The sequence below is a fragment of the Astatotilapia calliptera genome, chromosome 2 (assembly GCF_964374335.1).
Source record: "Astatotilapia calliptera chromosome 2, fAstCal68.1, whole genome shotgun sequence".
In the NCBI taxonomy this organism is placed as follows: Eukaryota; Metazoa; Chordata; class Actinopteri; order Cichliformes; family Cichlidae; genus Astatotilapia; species Astatotilapia calliptera.
This window is the reverse complement of record NC_137423.1, coordinates 28,823,271-28,839,557: the sequence shown is the minus strand read 5'-3', so window position 1 is coordinate 28,839,557 and position 16,287 is coordinate 28,823,271. Positions and strand designations below refer to the sequence as shown.

Genomic DNA, 16,287 nt, shown 5'->3' with positions numbered 1-16,287 from the left:
GCTGGCAACACTGTGCCCAAGCATGAAACCTGAGTGCTTTCTCGACATCTCGGTATTAAATAATCGAGAATGCTATGCAAGAGTGCTTTTCTTCAGTTGAGGTTTTGCAAACATGTGACCTAACCATGTGCTGTTAACTTGTCTGCCATTTTGAAGGTTTGATGGCAATGGCAACAGTGTAGGGTCATGTGGCTAAAGCCTCAGTCACATAGGCCTAGAGATTGGTCTGCAACCATCTGAAAACCACCAGTTGAGAGAGAAAAATGAGTATTCTATGACCGGTTGTGATTGCTGGAGGTTGATGGTCACTGGCAAAATGCTTGGTAAAGTCCCAGTCACGCAGGCCTACAGACCAGTTAGTGATCCAGTGGGAACGACCTGTTACCAGGTGGTATTCCCCAACTAGTTGCTAGTATATTGCTGCATTTGCAGTTTAAATGGAAGTGGTGGACAAACATTGGTGCAGCTGCTCTCTGACTTATAAAGAAACCCTGAAAAGTGCAACGCAAACCAGAAATGGAAGGCTTGCCTTCAAAATAAAAGTTGGGATTTTGGCTATATGTCAGGCAAACCTTCTCCATTTTCATTTGCAACCAATGGCTAGTAGTTATATTTGTGGGCTAGCAAGTATTTGCAGACAAACAGAAAGACCTACAGGGAACTGCAGCAGTCTGTTAGCAACCAAAGCAGTCAATAGGAGCAGCACGTTCTTTGCAACCAGTTTCAATCAACCACAGCCAACAATGTCCAAAAACCACTGTCAACCAGTCAGGGAATACATGTTTTACCCTCATCACATGAGAAACCTCAACGCAGATATCCAGTTTTGTGAGCAAGAAGGGGAGAGCAGTTGAGTTGCTCCTTTCACAAGAGTACGGGTTAAAACCGATCAAAACTGGAAAAACTCAAGCACATCAAGCCTAGAACACTAATTTGAGTGCTGGTCAGCAAGAGGACAGTCACACACAAGCACAGTGGAAGGCAACCACGCCTAGTGTGAGCATGATCTCAAAGACCAATTTGTGGGATTCTGTGGCATCTGGCAGCAACTTAGCAAATACCCCTTACTCCCCCAAACCTTTCTGAGATCTTCTTTGACCCAGTGCTTGGTTTGTCTGTTTAAATGTATCATTTAAAGCTAAAAGAATAAACATTAACTTATAGTGGTTATACAGGACACTAATTAAAACAAAATTATGTATAGACTACTATACTGCAATATCAATTTCTACTGAGAGATCCTCCTAAATCTTACACATTCCTCAGTTAGGTAAAGGTTAAGCAACTAAAATTTTGAAACATCTATGAAATTCACCCAATCATTGCCGCCTAGAAAAACACACACATTACTTTTAAAAGTGTAACACAAGTATATGTTTTACCAGGACATTTGGATGGTTTTACAGATGCAATACAACTCTGTAAGAACTTGCAGCTGCTGGCTTACACTTTGGAAATGATTTCTTCTTATTACTGTATCAATCACTCGCAGATATCTAAAACCTGCTAGATGCTCGTATGCAATATAATGCTTCACATTTGTTGCCAGTACGGCTGATACTGACTTTTTTTGTTCATTTTGGATGGTATAAAAATATGAGATTCTGAAGCGATATGCTCATTAAAGCCTTCAAACGTTCATATAGACTTTTGCATGCATGTATGCGTGAATGAATACATGTATGATGGACATTAGACTATACTGCATAAAATATGTATGTGGGGTAATCAGGTTGTTAGCTTTTAACTGTTGCAAATCTGCAACGCCTGCCTTGAGAGGGTTAACACAAGGAAGGTTCTAGGTGTCCACAGACATGCCTGAGGGTTAACTGGTAATTCTAAATTGGTCTTACATGTGGAGTCTAGTCTCTCTGTGTTAGCTGTGATAGTCTTGCACCCTTTTCATCCTCTATACATTAAAAAAATTACGAGAATGGATGAATAAATAGTTGAATGGATGGGTTATGGCCAAATGTTGAAAGCTGGGAACTGCTTTGCCTTTGTTATTTAGTAAAAGTATCAAGAGTCTGTTATTTGTTTGTATTTGTATCAAAACTATAGCTGAGGACCATTTTTTGTATCAACCCACCCATACATTGCTTTTTGTGGGACAAACAAAGTAGTGTAGTGAGGAATATTCAGTTCCAGAATAGGTCCAGGGAACAAGTGAGTGTAAAAGTAGGCAGATGGGGTAGAGGGCTCAGATAAGGACACTGAGGGTAACAGTTGTAACAGTGAGGACGATGCACAGACAAGACTTAAATAGGGCATTGGACGTTAAACATTCCCAATACTGACTGCAGAACTACAGTATGAGGGTACACATGTCTGTGAAGGTTCTCAGTCATCCAGGTCATCGTAGTCTAAGGAGCTTGGAAAGAAGTCCAGACGCTTTTCTTTCCAAGCTCCTTAGAGTACACATGGCTAGCTTCTCTAGCACAGACTGTGGTGTAGCTTTCACTCCAGTGCTTTGTTCGACAGTGCATATCATCAACCATGCAGCACTTCAAGTCTTCAAGGTAGTACATCCGCTAATCATAAATAATGACAGTCAGAGCGGTGAATCAATGAGCTTATTGCAATATTAAGCAATTACTTAATATCACAATGAATGTGTTGTGCTGTGGCACTGGTACGGTAATCTTCTTGCGGCAGTGGTGATACACTTTGTTGCCAACGGTGATTTGTCTATATGCCTTTTCCTCTCACCCATTAAGGGAGACCTTTGCAGAGGTGCTACAAAGTCTTAATTACACTCTCCAAAATAGTCTGCTAATGGAGGTGCGTATGTGTGTGTGTGCAAACATGCATGTGCATATATAATTTTGATGAGGCACGCTGATGCGCGTTTCGTCTACAGTTTTATGCCTCCACTATGATAAAGATCCTGTCTATAAGAGCTGTCTGGAAAGTGGTGCAGATCTTTCACTTTTGTCTTTACCAAAGCTCCTAGAGGCAGTGAAAACTCATATTAATAGGTGGCAGGAAGAGCTGGGAAAGGAGATGTAGTCCAGGTAATAATAGACACCTTGTTAGCGAGAAGTGTCACAAATGTGTAAGGAGCATTGTGAGACTGAGAACTCAAATCCTGGGTTTCAGTTTTTAAATATTCCCATGTGTGTCGATGAAAAAAGATGTAGCGAAGCTGTCTAAAGCCTTATCTAATTTATGTAGCACTTCAGCCAAATTTTATTTGATGACTCAGTTCTGTCTCATCAGCAGCTGAGAATGTTTTTAAGGCATATTTCCAAAATGTATCTCTGTAAAATCGTACCGCCTAATAAGTGAAATCCATTTTCCAAGATGAGCTTCTTTAAACACATGAAATTCGAGTACGAAGCACTGCAAAAATACTGGCTTAAATGTATTAAAGTCCTTATGAAGGCATTCGTAGTCTGTCATTGTAACACTAAATGCAGGTGTGAACCTGTGAATGAGGTGACAGCAGTTGAACAAACATGCAAGTTAGGGTTAGGGTTAAGTTTTGGTTTTGTTTTACATGAGTTGTTTGTACACATAAATAAAACTGGCCTATATTCCCAATTATGATGAGCACAAACAAACAAATCAACACAATTAATTTGAATTTGAAATATGTACTGCTGTAATTTTTGATGATTAAGTTTGGTCATGCCTTCACACTTATTCTTGTGCTCCTTTCATTTTAGTGTCATCTCTCGCTGCAGTAAATATGTGATAGTGATGACTTTGTGCATTGTTGACCTCTGAGCCTGTAGTAGTTAATACACAAGCTGTCTTGGATTTGCATGTATAGGCTTGGTTATAAGGAATGACACCTAGTGTGGCCCTTTCAGAATGTCAGAAGACAGCGAGCGGCACAGGGACCGTGCGTGTGAGTGGATAAGCGTATCTCGGCAAATATGTGGGAGTGTTTTGGATTACGGTCTGCTGTGCCATATCTGTCCTCCAGCCTTTACCATCTGTGAGATAAGTGTGTAAGAGGACACATAAAGCCAAAGTTGGCACCGAAAGGACACTACACTGCCCCTGTGCATGTGTGCATGCATGTCTCATTAGAGCATCAGGGTCGCCTGGAAGTCAACTTCCCCTAATTGGCATAACAGTTGTCAAGGAAACAGGCTGGAGATCAGGCCCAGGGAAAAGTGACCAAAGTGTTTATGTCCATCTTAAACAAACACAGCGCACAACCTGCAGAGTACATATGTCACCCCCAGGCATATGCTTCAACCTGCAAAGATAACAAGGGACTGACACATATATTCTCAAATGAGCAGAATTACCAGTAAGTAAACACACACAGGAAAACAGAAAGGAGGAAAGATGAAAACTGCAGTGGCACACATTTAGTCTCTCTGTGTCACCCTCTCTCTCACACAAACACACACACACACTCACACACCATCTGAGACTGGGTTAAGCAGAGACAACAACAAACCTGTGTAGTGTAACCGTACTCAAGGTCGCCCGAAGAGAACTTTTCCTCGTCTTCCCACTGTGTCCCACATTGCATTCTTTCCATCTATTCAGAATCCAGCAATAAATAGAGAGAGAATTTACTTACGCGTTAGTATTATTGAAATCGGATGCTATTTTGTACTTAAATTAGACCTTATACCATCATTACATTTGTCTGGTAGAACACATTTACAGCATACGATGCCTTGTTTTGAATTAAACAACGCATCACCTTATAATGGTGAGAGATTTAGCTCAAGTTGCTGTGCTGTTTTTCATATTGAAGCATGTTCTGTTCCTTCTGTTACTTACCTTTAGTCGTAATTCAGTATTTTCCCATATTGTCACTCTGGTTCCACTATTTCCTTGGCTGGGTACTAAGTCTAACACAGAGTAAATCATGGCGACTGGTTTAGCTGAAGGATAAATGTAATTATATCACGATAAACATCCTGAGATGTATCACTTTATTTTAAAGCCGGAAACTGAAGGGAATAATTCTGGAAATGCATATGGAAATGCTTGGAAATGCATCAAGATAATCTTACATAACCAAAGTAACTTTTAACAGTAACAGAATTGACTCACGTAGTTTCAAAGTACAAGAACTGCTGCTTGCTAGCCATGTTTCCCACACACACGACATGCTAGTGATGCTAGCATAAGTCTATGGCATTTTATATTGTGGCTGTTAGCTTAATGGCTAGCTGATTTTTCTGTTACACAACTCCTAAAAATATACTGTCTCACTCACCACTGAGCACGTTCTGGACAACAAACAATACAGAACAATAGGGATGGGTATTGATAAGATTCTCACGATTCCGATTCCATTTTTGATTCTGTTTAACGATTCGATTCTTTATCGATTCTCTTATCGATTCTTATTTTTAAAAAAGGAGAACACTAATTAGCTTAGAACTTTGTTTTATATCTCCTCTTTGAACAAGAAAAAAAATTGTAAATGTAAAATAATAAAATAAATATTCTTCTGTAGCAATAACAAAGTATAACATAAATTATTCTGTAGCAATTACACAAGAATATCCAGTAATGTCCCTGCCTACAATTAAACACATTCACTTACTGAAAATTGGGGGCATCTGCTGTGGCAAATGGGTGCAAGCCTTTTACCACAAACTTGGCCTGAAAGGAGACACTACCGGTAGACTGCAGCGAGAACTGCCATCATCTGAGCCAGCCAGGGAATCAAAAATGCCAAACAATTCTAAGGAATTGAAACAGTGGGAAAAAAGAACCGGATTTCGATACCCATCCCTACAGCACAATCACTTTTAGCCTCAACACATGTGCTCGACTCACACAAATGGCGCAGATATCTAAGAATGATGTTCAGCTTTGAAAAGCATGTTGGCTCACCTATGCTTGCTTGTTTTCAATGATCTGCAGAGCAATGCCCATTTTAAATATATTGTAATTTAATGTGAAATAGAGATAGATAGTTATACATGCATTTATTTCGTCAAGACTTTATTATTATTATTCATTGTATCTTTTCTTGAGCAAATCATCCCTGGATTGCTTACAACTGAACCCTAATGCTGCTAGGAGGCTTATCACCAGGTCCCCTAAAAGTTCCATATAATACTCATTCTGTATTCCTTACTGCCATAAAGTTTAGGGTTCAATTTAAACTTTTGGTGATCAATTTCACATCCTTCCACAGTCAGGTGCTTCGATATATAGATAAGGTAATACATCAATACGTAACGTCTAGATCTCTGAGGTTTTCTGATCAGTCCTTGTTGGCTGTACCTAGATCTAGGTTTAAAACAAAAGGCGACTGTAAGATTCCGGCCATCAAGCTGACCTAAGATCTGTGGACACTTTTGATATCTTTAAAAAGAAACTTAAGATCCACTTGTGCAGACTAGCCTTTATTTAGTTCTATCATTTTATACCCTTTTAATTGTTGTATCTTGTTCAGTATTGAAAAGCAATTTGTGACTTTTGTTCTTGAAAAGCTCTCTCTCTATATAAACCTTAGTTACTTATGTATTTTTGATGCTGTAACATGAACACAGTGGTGACTGCAGTGGGGCAGCAGTAGGGACTCATAGAAAAACAACACAGGTCATCTAATTCATGTATCTCTCAGTTAACCAAAAATGTTTATTTGAATTATTAGAACATCAAACATTAGTTTTTACTATTTTTCTAGCTGGGCTACACTCTGTTGGTGGTCTTGCTACTTTACTAGTGAAAGCCAATTTTTGCTGGTAGGTGAATTCACAAAATACACATCCAGCACTTTTAGTAGTGCTCAGTTCCCTATGATCAAATCACCAAGTATTACCTTCTTGTCTATAAGCAATGCTCTGTCTCCATTCCCACTTAAAGGTCAAACAAAAATTTGCAGTCAGTTTCTCAGATTAATTACAGCCTGCATTATTTTCACTTACCACCGATGCTTTCAACATGTGATTTTCTTCATGCAAAATACTTCTTGCACTGAAAGCTGCTGATGTTACCATAATAACATTTCCCTCCATTAGAAAGTTACTTCAGACTGCTGGCAGCTAACAGATGTCCCAGATGACATAAATGCAACAGTGAAAGCCAAACATGACTTTATTTTGAGGTTTCAGAACATGTTGTAAAGCTCTTACTGCTTTAGGTAGCAGACATGCTTGTGCTTTGACGTGATGAAGTAAATAAATTCCAGACAGTTTGTGGATAACAAGTTGCTAGTCAGACTTCAAGAATGAGGCCGCTGGATTTTTCCGAACAAGATGCTGGAATTTCCAACTTTACTCTCCATATGTAAAAAAAAAAAAAAAAAAAAAAAAAAGGAAAAGCATTAGCTCACTCATGGATTCTCCTTCTTTTTTTCCCTTAAAAAGATAAAAAAATCTTCTCACACAACTCTACGTAAAAATGCTTTCCAAGCTTTTCCTCTTTTCTTCCCTTAAACCTTTGCTGCTTCTCCCCTCTACGCTCAGCTTCTGGTCTTCTTTCCGTCTGCCTCACTGTGTCTATTCATAGCATTCCTTAACTCTTTCACATAGCTTTCGCTCGCTGGATGTGTCTACAGTTTTGTTCCTAGTCTCTCTCTCTTTCCGTGTGTGTGTGTGTGTGTGTGTGTGTGTGTGTGTGTGTGTGTGTGTGCGTGTGTGCGTGCGTGCGTGCGTGCGTGCGTACGTGCGTGCGTGCGTGCATTTGTGTGTGTTTCTCCTTCTCCACAGCATGTCCATCAGCCATCTCATTATGGCTGTCTGTTTTTACATCCCTTTGCCTCATTAGGCACCACGCACAGCCACTGAGGACAGCAGGTCTCAACTCCAGTGCCAATTTACCTCTCTCTCGGTGGCTTTGTGTATGTGTGTGTGTGAGAGAGAGAGACAGAAGAGAGCTTTCTGCATCTACTTTGCCACAGATTACCTTGTTTTCTTGTATTATGGCTCTTCCCATCCTTTGCATCTTTCTCATCTGTCGTCCATCCATGGTCATGGGATACTGAGTTCCCTAACCAGCCTCTACATGCTTTACCCATCCCTTCTAAATTTCGACTCACTCTCCTCTATCTTTTTGTTGAGCTCCTGTTATAAAAAGTCATATCTTTATTAGTTATTTATTTATTTTGTTTGTTTCACTCTTTAGTTAATAAATATATCCTTTTTACAACTTTCTAATGAAGCACTTTTTATATCAGCTTTGTAATCTATAATTACCCATCCATCCGAGTGCGAGCTGGAGCCTATCCCATCTGTCACAGGGCAAGAGGCGGGATACACCCAGAGTCGTAGGTCTATTGTAGGCCCAACATAAAAAGACATAGACCCATTCATGGTCACATTCACACCATAGCCTAACATGCATGTCTTTGTGGGTGAAACCTGGAGAGTCTGGAAAGAAACCACAGAGAAAGAGGGAGACTGTACAAACCCCAGAGTAGGTTTAAACTAAAACCCCTCTTGTTGTGTGCCATCATTGAGGACCACTATAACACTGTGCTGTCACATAATTGTCACTTGTAGCTTATGACTTGTAGGTCATAGGAGACTTCATAAATTAATTAAGACTGCATAAGAACATAAGCATGTGTAGCGGTTAAAAACAACAGATTTTAGGCGTTAATTCTCTTTCACTTACTTCTACTTTTCCAAAATATCTACAGGTCATCTAGATCAAAACCCTGTTATAAAGCAGAAGGTAAAAATACAGTGGCTTGCAAAAGTATTTGGTCCCCTTGAACTTTTCCACATTTTGTCACATTACAGCCACAAACATGAATCATTTTATTGGAATTCCACGTGAAAGACCAACACAAAGTGGTGTACACGTGAGAAGCGGAACAAAAACCATACATGATTTCAAACATTTTTTACAAATAAATAACTGCAAAGTGGGGTGTGCGTAATTATTCAGCCCCCTGAGTCAATACTTTGTAGAACCACCTTTTGCTGCAATTGGAATCATGGATGTTTTTCGTTCCACTTCTCACGTGTACACCACTTTGTGTTGGTCTTTCACGTGGAATTCCAATAAACTTGATTCATGTGTGTGGCTGTAATGTGACAAAATGTGGAAAAGTTCAGGGGGGCCGAATACTTTTGCAAGCCACTATATGCTCTTTGGAGGCACAAACCACTTTCCAAATGTAAGTAAAATGTAAATAACGCAGAACTGATGTCTGCAGCATGTTTAGAAAAATTGGGGCATGGGCAGCAAAATACCTGGTGGAACATCTCACAACTATTTAGCAACTTGATGGGTTAAAAGAGAGATAGAGAGGCAGAGAGTCTTCCCATCCCAGAGAGGGAGAGTCTTGCAAATTAAGGATGATGAGGGCTTCACTGCTGTGTGAAACATGGCATTTATATGTAATTTTGCTTCTGTACACCACCACAGCAGACTTTAAAGTAAAACAGTCAAGATGTGATTAAAGTGTAGAGTGTAAAGTGTAGATTTCAGCATCTTGCTTATTTCAGCAAAATAGTGCTAAACCTCAATCTGTAGGCAGCATAATAGTACAACAGTCTGCCTTATGGTAAAATGAACCAAAAGAAAACTTAACTTTTATCAGTTTCTTGGTTTGACATAAACACTGCAGTGTAAAAAGTGCTACCTACCTCCTGGTAGACAGACTAATTTGAGAATCCTACATTGCCACGTGCCCAAGTTATCCCATGCACAACTTTACCTTCAAGTCAAGGTCACTGAGATTGGAACTTGTCCGAGATTTTTAGTAGATGCATCTATAATATCGATTTAAAGCTCCCTACGTCATCCCGTTCTCGAGTTATCACGTTCACAAACGTAGGTGTAAGTGCTGCCCGTCTGCCCGGCAATGTATCAACAATACCCCATCAGCCTTTTACAGATGAAGGGTAAAAAAGCAGCAGTGGGACAGATCATTACTAATAATAGCATCCAAAACAGCTTCACATGAGTTCCAGTGAACATGGCTGTAGCTGGGAGAGAGCACCTTGAGGGACGCTTCCTGTGAAGATGCCATATTTCGAGATGTCGCTATAGAATAAAGTTTTCTGCCTTTGGGGAGCCAACCGACAGCCAGGTGGCCAGTGCAGCTGCGCATCTTAGCCGTTCGCAAGCAGCCTGAAGTGTATTGAAAGTGTAACAGGAAATAATTTTTATCCGAAATACGATTATTGCTCACTCTTACATCCTTTATTAGTTAGACTAGTGCAATCCTCGATTAAAGCATGCATGTTCTGAATGGACCAATCGTGGATTGCAGGTATGCATAGCTGTTTTTACACACAGCCTCCAGAAAACGGTGGAAGAATCAGGTTGGAAAATTCTCTGAAGTTGTTCTTTTTTTCACATGTAACACACAGTAGAAGCTCGCAGTCCACATTTAGTCTACATTCGCATTACTGGAAATACCCTGGGATAGGAGAGGAAGCCGTATAGAGCGAGCACAAGGCAGGGCACATGATGCCATCTCATTTGCTGTTATTTCATCACCTGTGCTATTCTCAGATGTGCAACATACAGTATGGATGTTGCACAAAGGAGTTAGGAAGTTATCCACTGTTGAATGTCTGATTTGTGTTTTCACATATAGCTTTGTTTTATAAAGACAAGTATTGGGCTTCAGGTCATGTGTACATAAATATGCATTACTGTTTTGAAAAGAAGGGAATCACCTGTGAGGAGACGCTCACTGAATGAAGATGTTTTATATTTTGCAAATGCAGTAATTCGAAGCATTTTTCTTATTACAAGCCTCATTCACCCATTCACATTGTGACAATCTGATGGATGTCCTCGGGGACACTTGGGGTACTGTGTCCAAGGATACTTTGGATACTGTTGCCCCAGGATAACTCGACATGCACATTAAAGAATTGAACTACCGACCTTCTAATTGGTGGACATCCCACTTGACCTTCTGTGTTAGTACCAAACTCATACAAATATAAGCTCACAGTTGGGAATCCAGCACAGCCGTAGGGATGCATTCACTGAACCGAGTGAGTGTATCCCAAAGCATCAACACCTTTAAAACTGTTGTGACTGTTCAGTGACACCCTGACAATTCTTACCAAGACAGCAAATAAGCATTTTGATGAAAATGTTAACTTGTTTGAAACTTTGAAAAATTGTTAAAATTTTCAACCGCAGACAAATTATTTTACAATCAACCAAGTTCTTTGTTACACCTCAGAGTTTGTTTTTAGGTTATATTAAAGTGTTCTATAAAGGGTTGATTTCTTCTACTGACGCTGTTTTTTCCCTTGTGTTTCGGTGTATGATTCCAGGTGAATGACATCTACCATGACAGTTCTTTAGGAGCAAAAATCAATGTGGTTCTGGTGCGGATTATCATGCTGGGCTACGGCAAGGTAAGACCTGAAACTACACGAGTTCTGCTGAAATACCAACTGGGATGCAGTTCCTGGAAAGTGAACGCCTCGTCTCTCTATTTTGCTACAGTCGCTTTAAGTACCTATAGAAAGCATGGCAAAGTCATACATACAGTGTCATAAACAAACACACAGACACACCCACATACTCATCAGCACACGCTGATGCCCAGAGCCTGTTATTCCAGTGGACTGAGCAAAAGAGGAACTAAAAGCATTCAGCATCCCAAGGGAGTGTTTTCAAGTTGCACGCCTTCACAGTTCAGCACCAAAGCACATACAGAAGCTCTTCCCGTTATGCAATCAGCCTCCTTCCCAGTGGGTTGCAGCACAGAATCATGGGAAGTCCAGGCAAAGATAAACAATCAATGATAGCCCTCCCTCATTCATAAAGAGAGAGAGACTGGACAATGGGTGGCGGGGTGGGGTGGGGGCATCCTTTTCTTCTTGACTGTAACACTATCTGCACATCTGTGCTGAAAAGAGGAAGAGAGAAAAGTGGAAGAGAGGAAAAAGAGCGATAAAGCAAGACATGGCAGAAATGGAGTAGGGCAGGGATTACCACAACAGATGATACAAGTGATTTTATTGCTGGATAGGTGCTCTGTGATATACTTACGCTGCTGTAGCCTTATCTCTTCCTCTCTTCTCTCTACATGTCCACAGTCCCAGTAGAACTCTGGAAACACACACTCGCACACGCACGAGCGCCACACACGCGTGCAAACACACACACACACACCGCACTACATTGGTCATTCTGGGCCAGCCCCTATGCAGCTTCAGCCAAAGCTCCGGCTGTCCATCATTCCCAATTACCGTGGCAACAGAGCTGCACCCAGACAGCCTGCAGATTGGCTGTGTGACCCTGAATGCGGGCGCACTCACACTCCCACACTTCACACACTCCAACACAACATTTACACACGACACACCATTGCAAACACATTTTGAAAGATCATTAAAAATACCCCCAAAACACACTCACGAGCAACTGATGAACATGAGGAACCACATAGGTGTACCGTGCGTTGTCTAACGGGGCGTTTACGCAGCGTGCAGGCTTCACACTTCATCATGTGTACAGAGGCAGGCCATATGTCTTCAGTGCAACTCACTCACACCGCGCGCGCTCTCTCAGCTGTGCATTGTGCATGCGTGAAAACAGAGAGCGAATGTAGAAAAGAGGCAAAGGCAGACATGGAAAGCTTCGAAGGGGGCGGGGTGTAGATAAGCAGAGATCCTAATGAGAAAGAGCGTGTGAGGTGAAGGTGAGTGGAAGCAACTGCAAGCATCTGGATGTTTGTGTGGGTGTTGGCATTATGCAAGTAACTGTAAGTAAATATTTTGTAATTGGGCATGTTTTTGACTACTAGTGCATAGCTCGTTAGCAGGCTGCTTTTGTTCTAGTTCATGTTCATGACTGAAATTATCAATTCAGAGTTCATTTATTATTTTGTAAGTACTGTCCTTCCCCCTGAGTGTATGTGTGTGTGTGTGTGTGTGTGTATTTTTGTTGTACACATCAGCAATTTACAAGATATGCTGACAATATATAACATTGTGACACTGCCCTCTACAGGGCTGAGGAGGATAATGTTTCAGAACTAGAACAAGAAACGATGTTTCTTGTATGATTTTTTTGATCCCTCTTCTTATTTTACCTTTGCGTGTGAATGTCTTTCCAGTCCATGAGCCTGATTGAACTTGGAAACCCATCCCAGAGTCTGGAGAACGTGTGTCGCTGGGCCTTTCTGCAACAGAAGCAAGACACAGGGGATGCCGAGTATCACGACCACGCCATCTTCCTCACACGGCAGGAATTTGGCCCCACGGGAATGCAGGGTACTTAAAGACATGTACACAATCAGCTTTCATAATGTGTTTAGCATAATGGTACATGTATCCAAATCAAATGCATTTGCTCCCCTGACAAAATAAAATCCATCATTCAGAGAAATCTCTCCTCTTTCTGCCTTTCTCTCATATAGCTGCGTAGTGCTGCTGTGGCTTTGGTGGTTGGTGGTTTTTCTGTGCAGCAGAGTACAGGCTAACAGTCAGGCCCAGGGGAGAGGCCTCTAAAGGCAGTGGCCTAGCTATCCAGAAGCCCTTCAGCTGCCCTTGGGCTCATCCTTAAGCAGCAGAAAATCAATAAACAGAGAAGGGCCAGCCACAGAGTCACAATTAAAGGCATTTCAGGACAGAAAAGCTCACAGGGAGCAAGAGATTAGCATACGCAGAGGTGGGAGGGGACGGTTTAGGGTTAGGATCAGATACACAAATCCAAACACATTTGTTCTTATGTGGGTGACACAGTTTTCTTTCTGGGTGTGTGGATCATGCATCATATATATCTTTATATAGCAGTCAGACATTGGGGTGAGAGGTAAGTGTGTCTTTGGTTTCATCTCACCAATCAGTGTATTTCAGTATGACTTTGGTGACTGACCAGAAATGTTCCAGTGTGATTATGAGCTTGATAAGTAAAATTCTTGTGAAAATTCATGTAATGTAATAGATTAGTGTGAGGTTAAACACTACTTTTGACTGACTGAGCGGTGTCACAGATTGTCTTTTGACTGTCCAAAATTGTAACGCTTTGTCTCTATCATTGTTTGAGCGTCTATAAATCTTTTAGTGTGTCTATAAATATTTCAAGTTTTTCTCTCTCTTCCTTGTCGCTAAGGTTATGCTCCGGTGACAGGCATGTGCCACCCGGTTAGGAGCTGCACCCTGAACCACGAGGACGGTTTCTCCTCCGCCTTTGTGGTGGCACACGAGACCGGACATGTGTAAGTGCGTTGCCGTGATGATGGTTCGAGCCTGCTAACTTGGCACAACAAAAGAAAACAAAGCAGTCACTTGAAGAACTGGATTGATGCATTACAGCTTTAGATCGCTGGTCCACTTCAGTAAATATCTGTTGAGTGAATTAACACTGCCTCCCGCCTTTGTTTCATGTTCTTTAACTCCCACACGTTCCCAATCTGTCTCCACTGGTTCATCTTTTTTCCCTTTACTTCTCTCTTGATGTCTCATTTTTTTTCTTTCTCTCGCTCTTGTGTAGGCTGGGGATGGAGCATGATGGCCAGGGAAACCGCTGCGGAGACGAGGTGCACTTGGGCAGCATCATGGCTCCTCTGGTGCAAGCTGCTTTCCACCGCTTTCAGTGGTCCAAATGTAGCATGCAGGAGCTGGGACGATACCTTCAGTGAGACACAGACACATACACATGCAACCCCACGTACAGAAGTATTTGATTTATGGGCTTTTTAAAGGTCAGTGCTGGCATCGGTATGATTTGGATCCAGCTGATGCATGGATATTGCCAGTCTGTGCTGTCTTTAAGATTAGGTTTGAATAAAAAATATACAGGGCGTATCAAACCGAATCAGCCGATTTCAAAGCGCTCTAACTCTGCAAACATTCAGTGTTAACAACGGAAACATGTACTGCTAGAAAGAGCAGATTTGTGAGTTTCCTCCTTTCCTGCTGATAGGTAGCCTAACAACATCAGCGGCTGCATGCTCACAAATGTATGGGACAGGTTTGACTGTCTTATGGGTGTGGAGGGGGGCATATTAAACACTTGTAAACATTGTAAGTTTTTTATATGTAAAACTTTGCATTCATTCATGTGTTTTAAAATTCCATTTCTTTAAGTCAGGATGGGGAACTCCAGGCCTCTAGGGCCAGTGTCCTGCGGGTTTTAGATACTACCCTGGGTCAACACACCTGAATCAAATGATTGGTTCATTACCAGGCCTCTGGAGAACTTCAAGCCATTTAAATCAGCTGTGTTGGATCAAGGACACATCTGAAACCTGTAGGACACCGTCCCTTGAAGCCTGAAGTTCCTCCACCCCTGCTTTAAATGATATAGCCTTTTGGAATGAGATGATTCTTTTTGATACACTCTGTACTTTACAAAGTACAAATATCCTATAAAATTATGTCGTCCATGATGTTCACACATATAAAGACTAGCGATATCCTAAACTTCTAAAGGCACTTGATTACTTCTTTGCATCACTTTTTAGGTGCTTTGACAGCATGGAAATCTACAAGTCGTGCTAAAATCACACTGAACCAATTAAACTGTTTGTTTCTGCTAATGTTTCATCACTGATCTCCCTTTATATGCCTCTCTCTCGGGCAAAGCTTCACTGCTTCCACTGTGGCTGCTTCTTCCAGTTCACTCCCTCAGTGTCCCTTTTTGATTACTTGCATGTGCGCTCTGTGATTTTCATCGTAGACCTCAAATTACACAGAGAGGAAACATCTGCGTGAAACTGATCCACTTCTAATGTTTGGGATCATTGCTGGTGATGAGAGCTGGAACTCTGGCCACACCTCAGAAATCAAACAGTAGCTTTTAGTAGAAAAATCCAGTGTTCAAGTGAGAAGGCAGCACATCGGGTGAGGATTGGAAGAAGCTGTCACGCACAGAGCACCTCAGACATCGCTTGAATACGATGTGGCGCATGCCATCGTGCCACCCAACAGCACATTTAAACCCGCAGACATTGTTGGGCCATGCCAACACCAGTCTTTGCTCACCAGATTTTTCTACTTCCCCAAAATTAAACTGAAATTGAAGAGTTGCTGTTTTATTCCACTTTATCGATTCAATTTTATTTATATAGCAACAAATCACTACAACAGTCACCTCAAGGTGCTTTATATTGTAAAGAAACTACAATCGTGGAGAGAAAACCCCCATGGCTGTAGCGTCATTTGATCGTTTTGATTGACAAAACAATCAAATGGCCCCCTTTGAGCAAGCGCTTGGCAACAGTGGGAAGGAAAAACTCATTTTTAACAGGAAGAAACCTCCAGCAGAACCAGCCTCAGGGAGGGGTGCCATCTGCTGCAACCGGTTGGTGGAGCGAAAGTGATCCAGTGAGCAGATGTACATGCTCAAGTCATTAGAATGGGAGAAAACTAAAGTCTGCCAAATTGTGATAACACCATTTAATTGTTAATTTATTAATAC

At 41.3% G+C, this 16,287-nt stretch overlaps 1 protein-coding gene across 2 annotated transcripts in view; it reads left to right on the top strand.

The window, feature by feature from the left end:
* LOC113036107 (A disintegrin and metalloproteinase with thrombospondin motifs 2-like) overlaps positions 1–16,287 on the top strand; it is a 143,470-nt gene that overhangs the window by 108,899 nt on the left and 18,284 nt on the right. For both annotated transcript variants that reach the window (XM_026192209.2, XM_026192201.2), the window contains exons 5-8: positions 11,187–11,270; positions 12,980–13,136; positions 13,978–14,083; positions 14,359–14,502. In XM_026192209.2, the coding sequence (XP_026047994.2) occupies positions 11,187–11,270; positions 12,980–13,136; positions 13,978–14,083; positions 14,359–14,502 (491 nt within the window). The remainder of the gene's footprint in view (positions 1–11,186; positions 11,271–12,979; positions 13,137–13,977; positions 14,084–14,358; positions 14,503–16,287) is intronic.